This window comes from Lacerta agilis, chromosome 2 (assembly GCF_009819535.1).
Source record: "Lacerta agilis isolate rLacAgi1 chromosome 2, rLacAgi1.pri, whole genome shotgun sequence".
NCBI classification, from domain to species: domain Eukaryota; kingdom Metazoa; phylum Chordata; class Lepidosauria; order Squamata; family Lacertidae; genus Lacerta; species Lacerta agilis.
Genome location: NC_046313.1, coordinates 71,904,434 through 71,922,301, shown reverse-complemented (window position 1 = coordinate 71,922,301; position 17,868 = coordinate 71,904,434). Strand labels below are relative to the sequence as shown.

General features: G+C 42.6%; 2 protein-coding genes across 4 annotated transcripts in view; one reads left to right on the top strand and one right to left on the bottom strand.

The window, feature by feature from the left end:
- Nucleotides 1-4,564: 4,564 nt before the first annotated feature.
- On the bottom strand, nucleotides 4,565-10,647 carry SMIM4 (small integral membrane protein 4). 2 transcript variants are annotated; one of them, XM_033140697.1, is made up of 4 exons: nucleotides 10,576-10,647; nucleotides 8,567-8,703; nucleotides 7,831-8,023; nucleotides 4,565-4,948 (listed from the first exon to the last, which is right to left on the bottom strand). In XM_033140697.1, exons 3-4 carry the CDS (start codon nucleotides 7,979-7,981, stop codon nucleotides 4,887-4,889), a joined length of 213 nt encoding a protein of 70 aa, XP_032996588.1. In that variant the 5' UTR covers nucleotides 7,982-8,023; nucleotides 8,567-8,703; nucleotides 10,576-10,647; the 3' UTR covers nucleotides 4,565-4,886. The 2 variants fall into 2 exon arrangements, with proteins under 2 accessions (XP_032996588.1, XP_032996587.1); XM_033140696.1 differs by lacking the exon at nucleotides 10,576-10,647 and adding an exon at nucleotides 10,316-10,416.
- A 3,044-nt stretch (nucleotides 10,648-13,691) lies between these two features.
- The window catches only part of NT5DC2 (5'-nucleotidase domain containing 2), a 29,564-nt gene continuing 25,387 nt past the window's right edge, over nucleotides 13,692-17,868 (top strand). Inside the window, exon 1 of one of the 2 annotated variants that reach the window (XM_033140694.1) lies at nucleotides 13,692-14,050. In XM_033140694.1, the coding sequence (XP_032996585.1) occupies nucleotides 13,723-14,050 (328 nt within the window). In that variant the 5' untranslated portion in view covers nucleotides 13,692-13,722. The remainder of the gene's footprint in view (nucleotides 14,051-17,868) is intronic. The other variant, XM_033140695.1, reaches the window with a different exon arrangement.

Here is a 17,868-nt window from a genome sequence, read left to right as displayed (position 1 = left end):
CACAGAGGTTCTCATGCCTTTAAAAAAAAAAGCAGCAAGAGTGTGTAGCGAAGAGAAATGTGAAGTTAATCCCAGTTTGCATCGTAGCAGCATGAGCATCCATGTGCTTGTGTGGTAGTGACTTTTGGCAGATACATCACAAGGACTTAAAGCCTTCCTTTAAATAAAGCTACTAGGATAGGGAGAAGATGGAATCAACTTGGTAAATGTAAGGCCTTTTTTATTTGTTCCCAGAACTTGATAAAAGGAAATAAGCAAGACTGTATCTTTTGATTAGACCACCTTTTGTTGGCACACACAAGTTAAAAGTGGGGCTTGTATTGATTAGTCTGCTTTAAGAGATCTGCAGACATGAAGGCTTGCATGTGATGCCAATAGACATTGGCCTGATGAAAGTGTGCTACCTATTTTATTTCTCCAGGATGAGACCTGTGCTCATCACCACCAGCAGCACCACCTCCTTGGGGAAATACTTGAGTAAGCTTAAGTATAAAGGGGGAGGGATTCCTACTTTGCTGTCCTAATATGAAGGATGCATAATATCTTTGAATTCTCAGATCAGACCATTTATACATGTGTATTTTTAAAGGTGCAAAGCTTAAGTTTCCAAGACCTTCACTTAGAAATCAGAATTGGGTGTTTTGTTTCCTGTAGTTTAAGGTTCCCACTGCAAATTTAATGCAGTTTATAACTGTGATATTGGAAGGTAAGTAACAGAGCATGCAGAAGGAGCGTTTGTATTTTAACAGCTTAAAATAAGTGCTCTATTCAGGACTTGGTATTTTGACACTTTTTATTTAAAGGTTGCTCTGATGAAAGCATTGCAGTCCTACTGTTGATAATTTTTATATGCATAGTCCTAGCTGTACAGCACTGCTTATAAGCCCAACACAGCAGATCATCATATGTAGGAATTCGTGTCCTGAACCTGCATAAATTTATTTAGAAAGTTGATCTAATTTTTGTTACCACAGTTATAGGACAATACAGCTAATCTTTACTAGTAACAGCAGTTACAAAGCAGAGAGCTCCTTAAGGCATGTAAAAAGTCCTAGGTGAAACCAGTTGGAGTTGTTAGTTGTGTAGTTCTCTGTTTTGTTGCCTGAGGGCTAGGTTACCAATGGCATTAATTGCATAGCCTGCCTTTCACTGCACACTTCTTCCATAAAACAGAGTAGGGGGGGGCAGGGGTTGCGAATTCAAGACAGCTTTTTCTCCAATGCAAATTGTAGTCATGGGCCCCTCAAATCAAGGGTAGAACCCTGTCCCCACGAATAGTCATTTTTCAGAGAAGTTTGCACATAAACTCTGATAAACATCATGTGTAATATTATAGCCCCGATACTAGGATTTTCTAGTCCCAACAGCCTTCCTTTGGGAAATAATATGATTTACAAAAAAAAAAAAATTGTTTGGGTGATATCCATCATAGAACAAGAGGACATCCACTTGTACAAAGAGGAGCATCTCCTTCATGTGCACCCCCAAAATATACTCCAGATGGTTGGGGGACTGGAGGGGAAGGATGGAGCCCTGTTGCGAAGATGGACTGCCACAATTAGATCTCCCTCTTCATCTTTAAAGTTAGATTTTTAAGTTTAGGAAAAAAACAGCTTTGAATGTTGACAGGTAATGGAATGCTTATCAAGCATGGATTCAAATAAATAATTCAGGAGGCCACCACCTGACAAAGCTTGCACAAATATCAATTAGGAGGCACGTTAGAAGTCATGTTTAATTACGTAGTTGATTTTAACAAAGAATTGTTGCCATGTTGGCTTCAGAGAATGAGTGGTTCATCAGGATAAGTAACTCTCTTATTGGACCAACTTTAGTTCACCCAATGAAAATTACATTCCATTACCTATTTTAACACACATCCAGAAAAATGTATATTTAGTTGATGTTTCTGGATCTGTTTCAGTGACAGAAAGCATAATGAAGATGACAGCAAGTAGCCTGTGAAAAATATACTATTAAAGTTTCGGTTCTTCAGATGAGATACTAATGCAAAATATAACATTAATATTACAGAGATTTTTGTATCCTTAGCATTCTATCATATGTGGCACACATATCTTGGTATATGGCCTTTGCAATTTTTAAAAACCTCACAGATCTGTGCATGCACCCAGGAGTTTTCCTTAGGTGACTTAGCAGAAGCTGCCAATGCCAAATCAGCTCAGCACTGGGAGCTACTGAGGCGAGTGCATGGGTGCTCTTCTGGATCGTGGCCAGTGTGTTTGAAATTACCTCTCACATTTCAGTTTCAATGTCAAAAGGAGGCAGCAAGTCCTAGATCTTTAGTACTTGGAAACACCATAGACTTTACTAATACAATCACTTTTTGTTTAAGTATTGCAAAAACTACACCAAAGAACCTGGAATTTATTTATTTTTATTTATTTAAAAATAAACAGGATGAGACACCCTTTGAATGCTGTATAATTCAGGAGGATCAGTGTTGAATAATATGCAGCATTGTCTTTCCCAGACATTTAAGAAGAGGGCAGCTTCACTATTTCTAATAACCCAGGAGTAAACAATTAGAACTGTAAATGAGGCCTTTGCCTTTTCTATGGCAGTGCAGAGCACTCCTCCTAGACCATTAGGCTGGCCCTAATTATTTTAAATTTAATTTATTCCAAAAATCATGTCTCTGTTTACTGGGGGCATTTCAGTAACATGTAGGATTAAAGTTTGATGGCTACAATCCAGTATTGCACAACCAGCTAACTAAACTTTTCTAACTATAAATTGTTGAGAAGGAGAGCAAACCATGTCTTTTTTTGACCATTTGAACCCATTATTTTTTTTCTACAGCCATGCACTGTATTAGAATAAAAGGACATTGAATATTCAAATAAGAGTATGGGAAATGGTTGGCTTGAGTGGAAAAAACATATTTCAGTGAACCAGTTTGGAAGTGATCAGCAGTTCATCTCCTATTCCATATTCCCCACTCTTCCCTTAGAGCAAATGTGTTTATGTAATAATTCAAGTTGATGTTTTTTAATATACTTTTCAGCATATATGCTTTTTGGACCTGGTTAATCCATGCCTCATTTTTTACTCCTGGTTGTATACTCCATTGAGTAAAGTGATAACTAGTTAATGTGCATGTACTATCAGTTTGTCTGAGGCTTTTTAATTTGAATAAAAATAGCTTGCAGTTTGGATTAGCCAGGTTTGATGTCTTATTCTTAGTTTTCCTGGAAATCTAGACGTGTCCGATAAAGAAACCACAGGGATCAGCAAGCTATACATACTGTCACAGTTCCCCAAAAAAGCAATACTAGGATAATATGAAACAATCTGAACTGTCCTAATACAGAGCTATATCATCAAATCAATAAATACACAAATCCACTGAATATCATCAGATGTATGATGGTGGTCACACATTTTGCCTGTCTGCAAAATCACTGTTGAATTCATTTAACACTTAATTCCTACATACTGTACATGTAGGGCTTATATAGTAAGTGACCTATAGAAGGAATGTTAAATGTCTTTTAATTTCATTCAAGCTATTTGCACCATAATCAATACCAGCAAAGTGTACTGTACATCTCAAAACATTCTTTTTACAAATTATAGGATAGAGCACATCTGGTATCATAGAGCTACATAAGCAACAGGAACGTTTTTCAGTGTTCTCCCCATTTTGAGGAGTGTAACTCCTCTGAAGCTGAATGATATGCACCTGTGTGTTCATGCATTAGGACTTTGATGTGAGTAGCTCGCAAGTTTATACAGGCTTGATGTGTATTTCTTGGGGCATATTGTAGTTAACGTAGGTTAAATTACCCCCAAAAGTAAGAAGAAGAAGAAGAAGAGTTTGGATTTGATATCCCGCTTTTCACTACCCGAAGGAGTCTCAAAGCGGCTCACATTCTCCTTTCCCTTCCTCCCCCACAACAAACACTCTGTGAGGTGAGTGGGGCTGAGAGACTTCAAAGGAGTGTGACTAGCCCAAGGTCACCCAGCAGCTGCATGTGGAGGAGCAGAGACACGAACCCGGTTCCCCAGATAACGAGTCTACCGCTCCTAACCACTACACCACACTGGCTTTTGTACTAAATACCAAAGACTATACAGTACAATTTCAAGCCCTTAAAGCAGGTGTGGCTAATGTGCAGGCTGCGTCCAGTTCCAAGAGGGGGGGGGCATGACACTGACAGACACACACACAATTTATTATTTAAATAATAAAGCCACTTCTATACTTGGCCATGACATGCAGCCCTCTGAAGACTGACCCTGGATCAATGTGGTCATTGGATCAAGAAACATTAGCCAACCCTGCAAAGGCTAATAATAGATGAACCACTCATTGCTTCCCTTGATTCAGCAACTGTTTAGAGTGACTGGAACAGGCTGAAAAGGGGGAAATGTACTAAAGTTTTCCAGAGCAAAGTTTCCAGAATTCTCTGTGGCCATGCCAGAGGAAAAAGAGAGAAGCATGCATGGACAAGGCTCACACCTGCTTGCTACATCTGAACCAGCCCAGTGTCATGCCAAACATGTTCCCTAAAATTAAAAGAGAAGCAGTACTACAAACTGTATTTGTGGAAGTGTTTATAAAAACAGATGATTAATCAATAAACCAATGATGAAAGGTTTTTAATGTACAATTAATTACAGCTTCTGAAATAGAATACAAGCATTGTAACCAGTCTTTACTGTTCAGTTCCTGGGTAGCTGTGACTACAGTAAGACAGCTACAGCAGCATCTTCCAGCAACCTGGGTAGCAAAAACTTCATAGGACTCAAAACAGTCATTGTTCAGTCTGAATACTTGTAATTTTCTTAATTTAGATGTGAAAGGCAAGTAGGATTTAAAAGTTCAAATTTCACTTCATTTAAATTATTCAGCGTCAAATTCATCTTCCTTCTAAATTCTGCTCATGCTGTCTCTCAGACCTTTTTCTACGGTAAACGTCATCTGTAAAATATTTATTTCTCAAAATACTGTGGTGGAAACATCCTTTAAATGCATCTTACATTTAGTTTGTCACTTTGTTAGACAGCTATTCCCCCCAAACCAGATCACAGCACCAAAGATTTTGAAGAATATACCATGGCAATGAGTGAATGATGTATAGAAGCAAAGCTCGTTAGAACAAGGATGGGGAATGTGATCTAAGCAGTAGGCCCTTTTTAATAGGCGAGTGGGACCATCCACCTATCAATCACCTGATACTGTATATATTTGGTGAATCAAAGTTTAAGCTGTGGCAGAAGTGTTAGGCAGCACTAAGATTGGAGATAAGCCTCTCCCACTGCCTTTCACCATCAAGCATCAAGTAGAGGCACATCTTGTGCAGTAGGACAAGAGAACCAAGAGAAGAGACAAGCCTCTGCTTGTTCTTTGATGGTAAAAGACGGTAGAGTCTTATTTATCTCTGATCTTGTGCTGCAATTCCACAGTGCTATGATCAGAATGGCTGCCTGCTCTGGCAGTTTACTGTCAAAGAGCAGGCAGAGGCTTATCTGATCTTCGCACTAACCTTCAAAGACTAGACTAGAGATCCCTCATCTCCAAGGTTAGATCAAAGATAACAGATCCAGCCATGTTCCAATTCAGAATACCAGAAATTATATAACCAGGCATCATAAAACAGGAATATGGTTTACCCAAAATAGCCTCATGGGAGAAACTAGCCAGGCTACCTATTTCATGAGATGATACTGCTGGTAGTTACCTGTGAAGGGTTGCTTTTCATGCATGTAAGATGACAGCCAATGGTTGACAGCATAAATCAATGTTCAAATCAGAGTCTTCTGGCACTCTAAGGCATCCATTGCCAGTTTAATTATTACAAGCCCAGCAAAGTGGAATAAGCCAAAAGCAGAACAGTGACAGAGAAAAGTATGGCATGACACTCCCTGCCAAAAGAACTGAGAAGCATGAAGATATGGAACAAAAATTAAAGAACAAGTAGTTTGTTAATTAAAGAACAAGCAGACCCCATAGCGAACAAGGCTATCTTACATGCACAAAAAAGGATGTATCACAGGTTAAGTATCAATGGACTGCTTAAAGAGACTGTAAACTAAATTGTATTCAGGGCAGGGATTTTTCAGGGCTCAACTGATTTTTAACTTTTTCATCAGACTGTAGAGGAAGGTAGATTGAGAGAAAGACAGGCAAAGATGGCTGCGGGGAGGGGAGGACAGGTGGCTTTGGGGGTGGGAGAGAAGGAAGGAGACGGAGAACTTCAGGGTGGCAAAGTACAGAAAAAGTCAGTAAAAAATAATTGCCAGAAGCACAGAAGGGACAACAAGGGTCCCACAAATAGCCACACACCAAGAACAGACAAAAAAAGGAAGGAAAGACTGCCCTGAACAAACAATATGAGGCAGGGAGTGAAGTGACAACTGAGACAGAAAAATAAAACTGGCTATGGATGCCTCAGAGCACAGTTCTTCAACTGGTCCAAGCCTGATCCAAGGTGGGTCACAACTATCACCATGGAAGTATGTGGTAAAAGATTAAGAAATGGGTCCCCAAATACATGTTTGGGTTAAAACTGGCTCCTGGATCTGAAAAGGTTGAAGATAGCTGCCTTGTTATTGTTGTTTAGTTGTTTCCAACTCTTCGTGACCCCATGGACCAGAGCACGCCAGGCATTCCTGTCTTCCACTGCCTCCCGCAGTTTGGTCAGACTCATGTTGATAGCTTCGAGAACACTGTCCAACCATTTCATCCTCTGTCGTCCCCTTCTCCTTGTGCCCTCAATCTTTCCCAACATCAGGGTCTTTTCCAGTGGCCAAAGTATTGGAGCCTCAGCTTCAGGCCAAAATTATCTTTGATTTGAGCAGCGATTCCCACTGTCAACCACCTGGAGAGCTCTTCCCCCCACCTAACTTCATCTACATGCACAAGAAAATTATTAGATTGTTTGACCAGGGCCGTATTGCTTAAGGCTATTTGAATTAGCTTCAGTCTGTCTCGCCATTTGATAGGAAGTATGATGCATGAGAAAGAACCACCTGGGTGTAGTACCAACACTCAACAAAGCTGGTAAAACCATTTTGAGAAAAATAGACTTCCTTGGTGGCTGTGACTGAGGACCATTCATTCACAGAGAACAGTATACTACCACTGCCTTTAATTTCTAGAGGCTCATCCCTCTTCAAAAATCTATTTAAATGTGGATTCTCCAGGTAGCTATCAGTTCATCTCTAACTTTTCCAGGGGAGAGGGAAGATCACTGAGCATATACAGTAGCTGACTAAACCATCAACTTCTTAAACGACCAGTCTAGGTACTGAATTGGGCATAGCACTGAAATTGCACTTTGTGAAATATGTCACTTATCTCTTGCAAGGGCAACTGCATCCCATTAGAGAGTTCTGATACCTTTGATACCATTAGCCATAAAGTCATGTTACCCATATTGTGGTTACCTGTTTGAGATCATATTGGGCTATTTCTCCATTTAATAAAAACTGAACATAAAGCAAAGCAAATCTTCAGGTATGATTATTCAGGCAATTATGAACTTATTTTAGAGGTAGTAATGGGTTACACAAACTGGGCAAATCTGGTTACAGGTGGGTAGCCGTGTTGGTCTGCCATAGTCGAAACAAAATAGAAAATTATTTCCAGTAGCACCTTAGAGACCAACTGAGTTTGTTCTTGGTATGAGCTTTCGTGTGCATGCACACTTCTTCAGATAGCTACGAAAGCTCATACCAAGAACAAACTCAGTTGGTCTCTAAGGTGCTACTGGGAAAATCTGTTAAGTCTAGGCTTTTAACAATGACTGTAGATATATCTGCCAAGAGAAAAATATTAGATAACTTTATGAAAATACTTACAAAAAGTCTCTTTCCCAATTCGGACTCTGATCATAAACCATTCCATAGCACCTCCAAGGATAAAAAAGAAAGGGAGAAATCTATATACTCCAAAGTGTTGCTTTCCGGGCACCATGTTCAAGAGTAGTTTTATTTTATGTTTGACAAGCATTTTACATAGGAATTTATAATCCTTGCAAGGGAGTGATTGATCCTAGAAAATGTAAGAAATTGGGAAGATTGTTTAATCAACCTATATGGAGAATAGCTAATGAAACCAATTGTGTTTCATATCTTTCTTGTACACAACTTGACCCTGTGCAATAAACGTTCAAAACTCAAATGATAAAGAGCTATGCAGACTGATCTATGCATGCTTTCTCATTAGTACATTCTACTTAATTGGCAATTATTCCTAGGACAGTGTGCATATGAATGTATTCTTGAATTTATATGCATTCTATCATTTTCACATTCATTTATAGAATGACTCATATATAGCGCTATGACAGTATTTTAATCCACACAAGCTTTTCAGCTTCCAGATGAAATGATCCCCTCTCTCCTCCCCAATGCACTAATATGAGGGTTCTCCTGAATTACTCACCAAAAAAACCAAGAAACCACTTTTTCCGACAGTAGAACATAATTTTGCTTCTGTTAAACATTTATTTAGCACTAGCTGTCAGGTATATTTTACAGTTTGAAATGCAAGGACCCCTAACAATAATTAACAGAATAAATTTAGCACACTGACCTTGCAACTTTCTATTTGTGTTTCTATGTCTGGTATGCAACCTAGTCAGGTTCACGTCAACAAGTGAGGAATGAAGACACCACTGCAATATCAAATCATTTCTGCAGCATTCAGTGTATAAACAGAATCTTCAGCATCTAACACGCACAAGGAAAAGAGAAATACTGAGAAGTAAAAACACAAGCCAATCTTAGACATGAAACTTGCAAAAGTTCACTAAAGTTAACAGAGATTCTGTGTGAATATTTAGCTCCATTTGTTTTACTGAATAATAAAAGAAATCATCCAATACCTTATGACTGGTAAATAAATGCCAGTTTTCTTGTTTATCGCTTTGCTAACATGTTCGAAAGCATGCAGTGCAAGTAGATAAATAGGTACTGCTCCAGCGGGAAGGTAAACGGCGTTTCCGTGCATTGCTCTGGTTCACCAGAAGCAGCTTAGTCATGCTGGCCACATGACACGGAAGCTGTACGCTGGCTCCCTCGGCCAGTAAAGCGAGATGAGCGCCGCAACCCCAGTCGTCCGCAACTGGACCTAACGGTCAGGGGTCCCTTTACCTTTACCTAATAAGTTTTGCAAGTTTCCTGAAGTACCTTATGTAAAGTTAGCTGATTAAAGAACTTATTCTTAAGTACGTTAAAGGAACTTATTCTTAAATACGTTAAATACATATTTAACGTACTTAAGAATAAGTACACTATTCATTCTTATTCATGGGGAGCTCAGTGGAAAAACTTTGGAAAGCCACTGCCAGTTTTACTTTCAATGGGACTTATTTCAGAGTAAACATGCATAGGATCAGGAGGGCTATTAATTAAATCTGATTAAAACTTTCAGTCCTATATTTTACATTTGCCATTTTCTCCACGTGTTCCTAAGTATAATTGGAACATTACCTATTTTCTTGTACCTGCCCCTTGTAAATCACTGCCCCTATTGGCTGTTGGAACAGGCTACCCATCCCTGTTTTATAATACAGATTGTATATTTGAGGTACCTGCAGAATTTTATAGTGTGTATCAGTCAACAGGCCCAGTAGACCCTTCACAAAACTTGATCACTACTTCAGCCTACTATTTACAGCTGCTTTCTCTTTGCATTTAAGACAAATAGCTACCTATTCTCAACAAACATGCAACTCGATGCTTGTTTATCAGGTGGCCCTGTTCCTAGAGCGAAAAGGGGCTAAATTAATACCTTAGTCATGACTCGCTTTAGTCTTGTTTTCAGTTAGCCTGTTAGCCGATTTAGTCCTTCATCCTGGACAGGATGGAAGTGGGGCATAAGCACAGCAGCATTTCCTCCTTTTGTAATTCCCTGTAACTAGTATTCAGAGGCTATCATATTCCAATAACCATCACGACTGGCAGCCTTACCTTCCATGAATTTTGTCTAAACCCAGGACCAGCCCAGCATGAGACAAGATGAGGCGACTGCCGCAGGTGGCAGGATCCATAGAGGTAGCAGACCCCCTTGTTATCTTTATGCCCGCCCCACTTCCTGATGTAGCTCTTCAGCCACTCCTTCCCTGGCGGGGAGGAAGGGGGCCGCCATTCAGTGGTTTGCCTCAGGTGGCAAAATGCCTTGGACTGACCCTGTCCAAGCCCCTTTTGAAGCCGCCCACTGTTTCATCTTGAAGTAAAAAACTCCACAACTTAACTATTAAGCTTCCTTGGGCGATCCTTAGTTCCTGCACTATGAGAATGGGCGGGTGACTTTCTCCGCAAGGTGCATCATTTTATTCACCTCTTAGCCCTATGTTCCACCACCCCCACCCGCGTCTTTTATTCGCCACTCCATTGACACCTTCCAGTCTCTCGTGGGCCCGAGTTTGGAGCGTTTATTGCAGCTCTGGACCTGCACCCCCACCCACCCCTCGCGGGTTCAACGGTCATAACGGCAAATATCCCCACTCTGCGTTTTCGAATTCACCCAATCACTGAGCCGCCCTTAAGCCCCTCACCTTGGAACGTAAAGAGGAGACACGGGCGAGGCGGCAAACTTACCTCTTGAGGGCAAGAGACGACGGAAGAGGAAAATTCGCTCCGCCTCCTCCAAACGCGTTAAGGGAAATAGCCGGATCCCATTGGCTCGCTGTGCTAGAGGGCGTGGCTTGTGGAACAGATGGGGAATAGGCGGGAGGAAATGGGTTGTTTTATATGTCTCGCTGAGGATCTCGAGCGCTAATGGGCGGGCCCGAGAGCGCAAGGGAGCAAGGAGGGGCGCAGGATTTCGGGTCTCCGCCATAAGTTTCCAGATGTCCCCTTGTTGCTTTTTTCTTAACTACAAGACAGGAAAGTCTAGCGTTGCAGGGAATGGTCGTGGGGGCTGGGACAAGACTCGTGTTGAAGATACAGGATCCAGAAAAAAGCCGAGTGTTGTAGATGTTGGCTATATTAGCGCTGCGTTGTGCAACTTGGATCCATATTCGACTGGTTGTTACTTCCCTTCAAAATAATTCCAATGCGTCATTTCCTGACAGTGTAACTATTAGTCTACGTTGCAGGAAAAAGAACTGTCATGTGGCATTTTAAAGGCCAATATTTATTATGGCATATTTATTATTAATAATAATTTATTAATCGCCAAAGATCACAGGGCGGCTAACAGCATAAGCTTTCTTGGACCAGATTCAATTTTATGGGATGATGATGATGATGATGATGATGATAATAATAATAATAATAATTTATGCCCTCCAACAAATACTAAAATACAATACAAAGTCACAAATTAAAAACTTCCCTAAACAGGGCTGCATGTACAAACGGGTGGCGTTGTGGTCTAAACCACTGAGCCTAGGGCTTGCTGATCAGAAGGTTGGTGTTTCGAATCCCCGCGACGGGGTGAGCTCCCGTTGCTCAGTCCCTGCTCCTGCCAACCTAGCAGTTCGAAAACACATCAAAGTGCAAGTAGATAAATAGGTAGCGCTCCGGCGGGAAGGTAAACAGTGTTTCCGTGCGCTGCTCTGGTTTACCAGAAGCAGCTTAGTCATGCTGGCCACATGACCTGGAAGCTGTTTGCGGACAAATGCCAGCTCCCTCGGCCAGCAAAGCGAGATGAGCACCGCAACCCCAGAGTTGTCCGCGACTGGACTTAACAGTCAAGGGTCCCTTTACCTTTATGCACAAACACGTATGGGATAGTATTGTAAAACAGCATCCCAGGCTGTTTAGGGGCTTTAAAGACGAGCACCCAGCACCTCGAAAGTAAATAGGCAGCCAGCGTAACTTTTTCAGAAGCGGTTTAATACGATTTCATCCAGCTCTACCGGTTAAAATTCTAACAGTTGCATCAGCACTCATTAAAGCTTTCAACTTGTCTTCAAAGGAAGCCTCACGAACAGCCCATTACAGTAATCCGTGCAGATACTGTACAGTTGTAGTTTGCCAACCAGTCAAAGCTGGAAAAAGGCCTCCCATGCCACTGGGAGCTATGGTGACAATGCTGGATCCAAGAATACCTGCCTCCACGCTCCACCACTACATGCCTGCTCTTTCAAAGGGAGTGCAACCTTCTCAAAGAACAGACTGCACACCTCATTCCGGGACACAGGCACCACTTACGCAGAGCACGTCAGGATTCGAGGTCAGTTTCTTGGCCTTGTCCAGCCCATTACAGAATACAAACACCAGTCTCATACCTGCAGGGCCACTCCTTACACTAGACAGAGAAAGAGGTATCTGAAGAAGTGTGCATGCACACAAAAGCTCATACCAAGAACAAACTTAGTTGGTCTCTAAGGTGCTACTGGAAGGATGTTTTTTATTTTGTTTTGACTATGGCAGACAAACAAGGCTTTTGTTGTTGTTGTTCAGTCGTTCAGTCGTGTCTTGACTCTTCGTGACCCCATGGACCAGAGCACGCCAGGCACGCCTATCTTTCACTGCCTCACACAGTTTGGCCAAACTCATGCTAGTCGCTTCAAGAACACTGTCCAACCATCTCATCCTCTGTCGTCCCCTTCTTGTACCCTCCATCTTTCCCAATATCGGGGTCTTTTCTAGGGAGTCTTCTCATGAGGTGGCCAAAGTACTGGAGCCTCAACTTCAGGATCTGTCCTTCCAGTGAGCACTCAGGGCTGATTTCTTTAAGGATGGATAAGTTTGATCTTTTTGCAGTCCACGGGACTCTCAAGAGTCTCCTCCAGCACCATAATTCAAAAGCATCAGTTCTTCGGCAATCAGTCTTCATTATGGTCCAGCTCTCACTTCCATACATTACTACTGGGAAAGCCATAGATTTAACTATACGGACCTTTGTCGGCAAGGTGATTCTCTGCTTTTTAAGATGCTGTCTAGGTTTGTCATTGCTTTCCTCCCAAGAAGCAGGCATCTTTTAATTTCATGACCAACACGGCTACCTACCTGTAAAGAGAACCTAGTGTCATCAGCATACAGGCGCCTCACGCCAAATCTCACTGCTGGGCTCACAGAAGCCCTGTGGGGCTTATTCCTTGGTAAGAATTAATAGGAGTAAGCCCCACTGAAAGCAATGGAACTTATTTCTGAATAAATAGGCTTAGCGTGGAGGAGCAATTCCCTTCTCTCTTCTCCCCCCATCCATTTATTTCACTGAGAGCTCCTCTAACGAATAGACCCCTCTTTCTCGAGAAAGGCAGAAACAACTAAGCGAGGAAAAGCAGACGAAAATAGAAACCGTAGCCCAAACCTCCCTCTTCCTCGCGGCAAGAACCGCTGCGCAAGTGCAACACAATCGTCAAGCGCGCAGTCTTTTGGAAAACATCGCCGCACTGAATGATTTAAATGCCTTCCAGCTGGGCGGGCGAAAGGGCTCACGGGTGTGGTAGTCCTTGGCGCCTCGAATACTCGGAGGGAGGCCGCGAGGAAAAGATTTGCTCAGCCTACAAATCCCAAGTCGCCACGCAAGCGCCTGGGTTCGAAGACCCCGCCGCCTGCTCCTCCTCGCCAGGGGTCTCTCCTAATGGGGTGCCAGGGATTGGCCAGCTTGGCTGCGCTTCCATTGGCTGGCTGGCTCTTGCGCGGCGGCGGCGGCGGCTGGAGAAGTCGCGTCGCGCGGCCAGTCCCCGGAGCAGAGAGCAGGGGACTGCGAGGGGCTGAGGTGGCGCTTTCGTGCTTCTCTGAGGTTATGCCCTTTTAAAATCCCCCTCACCACCACCACGGAGAGGCTCCATGGCTGCCGCGGGACTCAAGGCTGCAGGCGGCAGCGTGTGGAAGAGCGGCGGAGTCGGTCTGCAGCTGGTGGCCGCTGCCGCTTCCACTCACAGCTGCGCCTCTAAAGGCAGCGTAGACGGGCGCGCAGGCTGCAGCCAGCCGAGGGCCCACCAGCACCAGTCGGCGGGACACTCGCCGCCGCCGCCGCCCTCCTTGAACGGCAAAGTCAAGAGAGCCGGGGACTCCAGCCATGCAGCTACTGCCCCCTTGGGCAGCCCCGTCGAAGGGGTCGACACCAAGTCCTATCTCTGGGCCAGGTACCACGAGATGAAAAAGCTGGTTTACGGTAACCAAAATATTATTATTATTATTATTATTATTATTATTAGCCTTCCCACTCGGGGTGGGAGATTTGAATTGCAATGCCTTTGAATTGGTGGCGATGAATTGCAATGCTTCCTCCCCCCAGCTGCCCCTCTGCAAATCGTTAGCCCCGTTGTCAGATTGAGCTGTTCGCAGCCTGGTTTTTTTATGAAAAGGAGTGCAGTACTGTAGCTGTGTTCTAATTTCGCCAGGGAGGTGTGTGGCCTGAATCCCATCTGATTGCTCTTGTTGGTTTGTCCAACATGTTTAGTCAGATACTCATTTGTCACTGCAGAGAGCAAGCAGGACTTTCTAGATTCGCAGCCTTCCAAAGTTAGAATGGCTTCAAATACTCTTTTGAGAATAGTCGTCTGCTCAGATGAGAAGGGCATAAACCAAGTTGGATCATATGGGACACATGTTAGTATAAATAGCTGAGTTGCTTCAATCACTTAGATATCAGCATCTAGTCTACTGTATTCTTGTAATAGATAGATTAGATTATTATTAAATTCTCATCGGCCCACTTTAGGGCCTTTCATATCCTATATGATGTACTGTTAACGTCTACATCTGAAACCAGTTTGTATTTCTGGTATGCACTCAGTGAATTAATGTCCCCTTGGCAAAGTCATAATCAGTAGTTTACCATTGCCAAGTATGTTAAACGCTAGTGGAAGAAACTAGCTGGGACAACAATTTCAAGATAACAGATGTAAAAAAAATACTGGATTCATTTACTGTACTCTAAAACCCAGTGATATGGGGTGAAAAATTTTACAGTGCTATATTTTTCCATAGAAAATCTGCATTCTAAAAATGCATGTTCATAAACATAAATAACAATGTAATCGGCTGATAGAATATCAGTCATGTTGGGCAGTTTCAAATTTGTAATTAATAGACTATCACCATCTGTTAAATAATGGGCATGCAGCTCTTCAGATTGCTAAAAGTGGTATGTTGAGATTTTATCATTGCCTTCATTTCCCCCCCATAAAATTTAAACAATGGAAGTGTATGTTATTGAGTTGTCATGAAATAAAATATTTACAAATGTTCTAATATTAAAAATCCAAGTAAGCTCTTGGGTTTATTTGTATATTTGATACTTGTTGCACCCTGCAGCATAATTGTATCTCTGTTGTCTGGCAATAACCTAGTACCATTCTCTGGAACCTACCCCACAGGTTGGAAGAGAACAAATACAGTACAGTGCCTTCAACTTCCACCCCATGGTCATCAGCTGAAAGTTGTTGAGGGATCAAGCAAAAGTAACAAAGCTGCAATTCCCCCTCTCCCTCTTCCAATAAAGGTCACCTATCAGGAAGGCCAGCCCACCCATAAAGCAAGGTGAACCAACCAGCTCAGGTGGCAGAATCCACAGGAGCAGCAGATCCCAATGTATATATTTGTTTCCTCCCTTGTTCCTGGTGGAAATCTTCACTCACCCCTTTTTCCCTGGTGGGGAGAGGGTGCCTTTTTGTGGGTTACCAAAGGTGCCAAAATCATGTATTGGGTTTGCCCTGCCTGTCAGGGTGACCAAAGCCAATTCTGTCCTAAAACCAGACCAGAACCTGGAATGAAAAGGGTCAAGATAATAGTTTCATTCAGTTTGGTGGTGAGCTAGATAAGCGCAAAACAAGCTGAAACCCGGCTCAGATGTTCTGACTCCTTTTGGAGAGACTGTTTCCCTCCTCTAAATGGGGTTACATGCCTCCTTAAGACAGGGTTGGACAGTTCTCTGGGTGATCTGAAGTAGATTATCAAGGATTTCTCACTCATAGTTGTTTAACTAAGAATGACCCTAAATTATACTGCTTAAATGAATAGTTTGGGGGTGTGGGTAGACCATCCCCAAACTGTAGAAGAACTGAGTTCCATTCAGTTCTGGTATCCAAAACAAACTGCTGAACTGAGAATTCTTTACACCTGGCTCCAGTTAGTAGAGCTAGTAAAAACAAGCTAGTTCCCTAAGCCAGTGTTTTTCAACCAGTGTTCCGCGGCACACTAGTGTGCCGCGAGATGTTGCCTGGTGTGCCGTGGGAAAAATTGAAAAATTACTTTATATATAGTCAATATAGGCACAGAGTTATTTTTTTTAACATTTTCTAATGGTGGTGTGCCTCGTGATTTTTTTCATGAAACAAGTGTGCCTTTGCCCAAAAAAGGTTGAAAAACACTACCCTAAGCCTGAAATCTACCCAGTGTGGCCTGAAGGTGCTGGTATGGTGGAGTGGGAGCAGTGGTCTGGAGACTTCTTTTTTAACCAGCTTTGGCTGATTTCCAAACTTTGGGACCTCGTGGGGAATGGTTTCCTGACCATTGTTATGCATGCTTGTAACTTCTAGATTGGGTTTCTGCTTCAGACTGCTCCTGAAGTGCTCTTGCAAACTTCAGCTGAGGGAATTCAGAATGTGACAGTCAGATTATTGCCAAGTATCAGTTTCAGGGAGCAGATAGCATCTATTTTGAAACAGCTCCCCTGGTTCCTGGGTGGTTTCTGAGTGCAGTTCAAAGCATTTACCTTTACTGTATTTTCTAAGCCGACTGGGCAGCATTTTAAGGTAGTAGCCCAAAGGCCACCAGTGACCCTCAGCACTTCAGCTTGCCCTGCCCCCCAACAGCATTTTAGTTGAATGGACGCTAACAGCAGTTCTCCACATACATAGTTCAGAGGTGCCTGTGGGAGTTGGTTAGAGAGCGAGGTGGGAAGGAGCCTGTAAGGTTCAAACTGGAGGTAGGAAAGAGAAAGAAAGGGATGAAGTGGACCGTGGAACCAAGCATCAGCGAAGGAAAGGAATGGGAAGGAGAGTGGTGAAAGGCAGAAACATGACTAAGGGGAGAAGAAAATGGAAAGCTCCCAGTGCTCCTGCTGAGCCTTCCGTAGAAGTCTGATTTGCTGGAACCTTTGTTTCCCCCACAATGGACTTGGCTGCTTATATTAAAAGCATAAGACAATATGCTAAAACATCAGTTAACAAAACAAGCTTGGTCTTGATCCTTTTTAACCTGGGAACTGTGTGACTTAAGGAACAACTGCAAATCTGTAGTGATGAGTTTGGGAAGTTAGTTGTCTTGTGGTGTTTCCATTTGGATATTAATGGTAGCAACATCTTCGGAAGCTAACTTCTTCCCACTTGGGGAGTGTTTTCTCATTAGATAGCAGTAGTCATGAGGAATGAAGCAGGGCCACTTAAAATAAATTGCTGGAGAGAAAATATTTTTTAAGGGGCACTAGGAATGTGAAGCTGATGTGTTGTGTTAAATCTTGTGTGATGAAGTGTTGCTTTCTTCAGTCGTCAGTGTTGCTTAAGCTTAGTTGCTTTCACAGCATTTTGTTTTCCCTTCTTTGGGAAGCTAAATGCTGTATTTAGCATGGTGCTTTGAGGAAATAGCTTATTTGTATCAGGCAACCTATATTTATTTGGACATTGGCATACTTTCAGCTTCAGTAATAATTGAAGTGTTTATGTTCGTATTCAAAATTTTGCATAATTCTATCCAAATCAATAGAGCGTTGTTCTGTTATCAGTCCATGGGAGAGGTTTATAGAATAGAAAAGGAGGGCCGTAGCTAGCGGGTGGTGAGGTGGGCCTGTTGGGGGCGCAGGCGATGGGGGCGTGCAAAATCGGCTTAAAATATGTCCATCAATGTCAATATCATTTACTGCCACATTATACATGGTTTTAAATAGAGGTTGAATTGAATGGGTGGAAGGGTGGTTGGGGTTGGAGGAGAGGCAGAAATAAGAGCTAATTTGTCCATGGCTAGGGGCGCAATCTGGACGGTTCTGCCAGG

What these genes read in the sequence shown, in the direction of transcription:
- SMIM4 (XM_033140697.1), bottom strand. Translation starts at nt 7,981, where the DNA reads ATGCTTGTCAAACATAAAATAAAACTACTCTTGAACATGGTGCCCGGA. An exon ending in AATTGGGAAAGAGACTTTTT is followed by an intron (nt 4,949 to 7,830) that starts GTAAGTATTTTC and finishes AATATTTTACAG; the next exon opens with ATGACGTTTACCGTAGAAAA.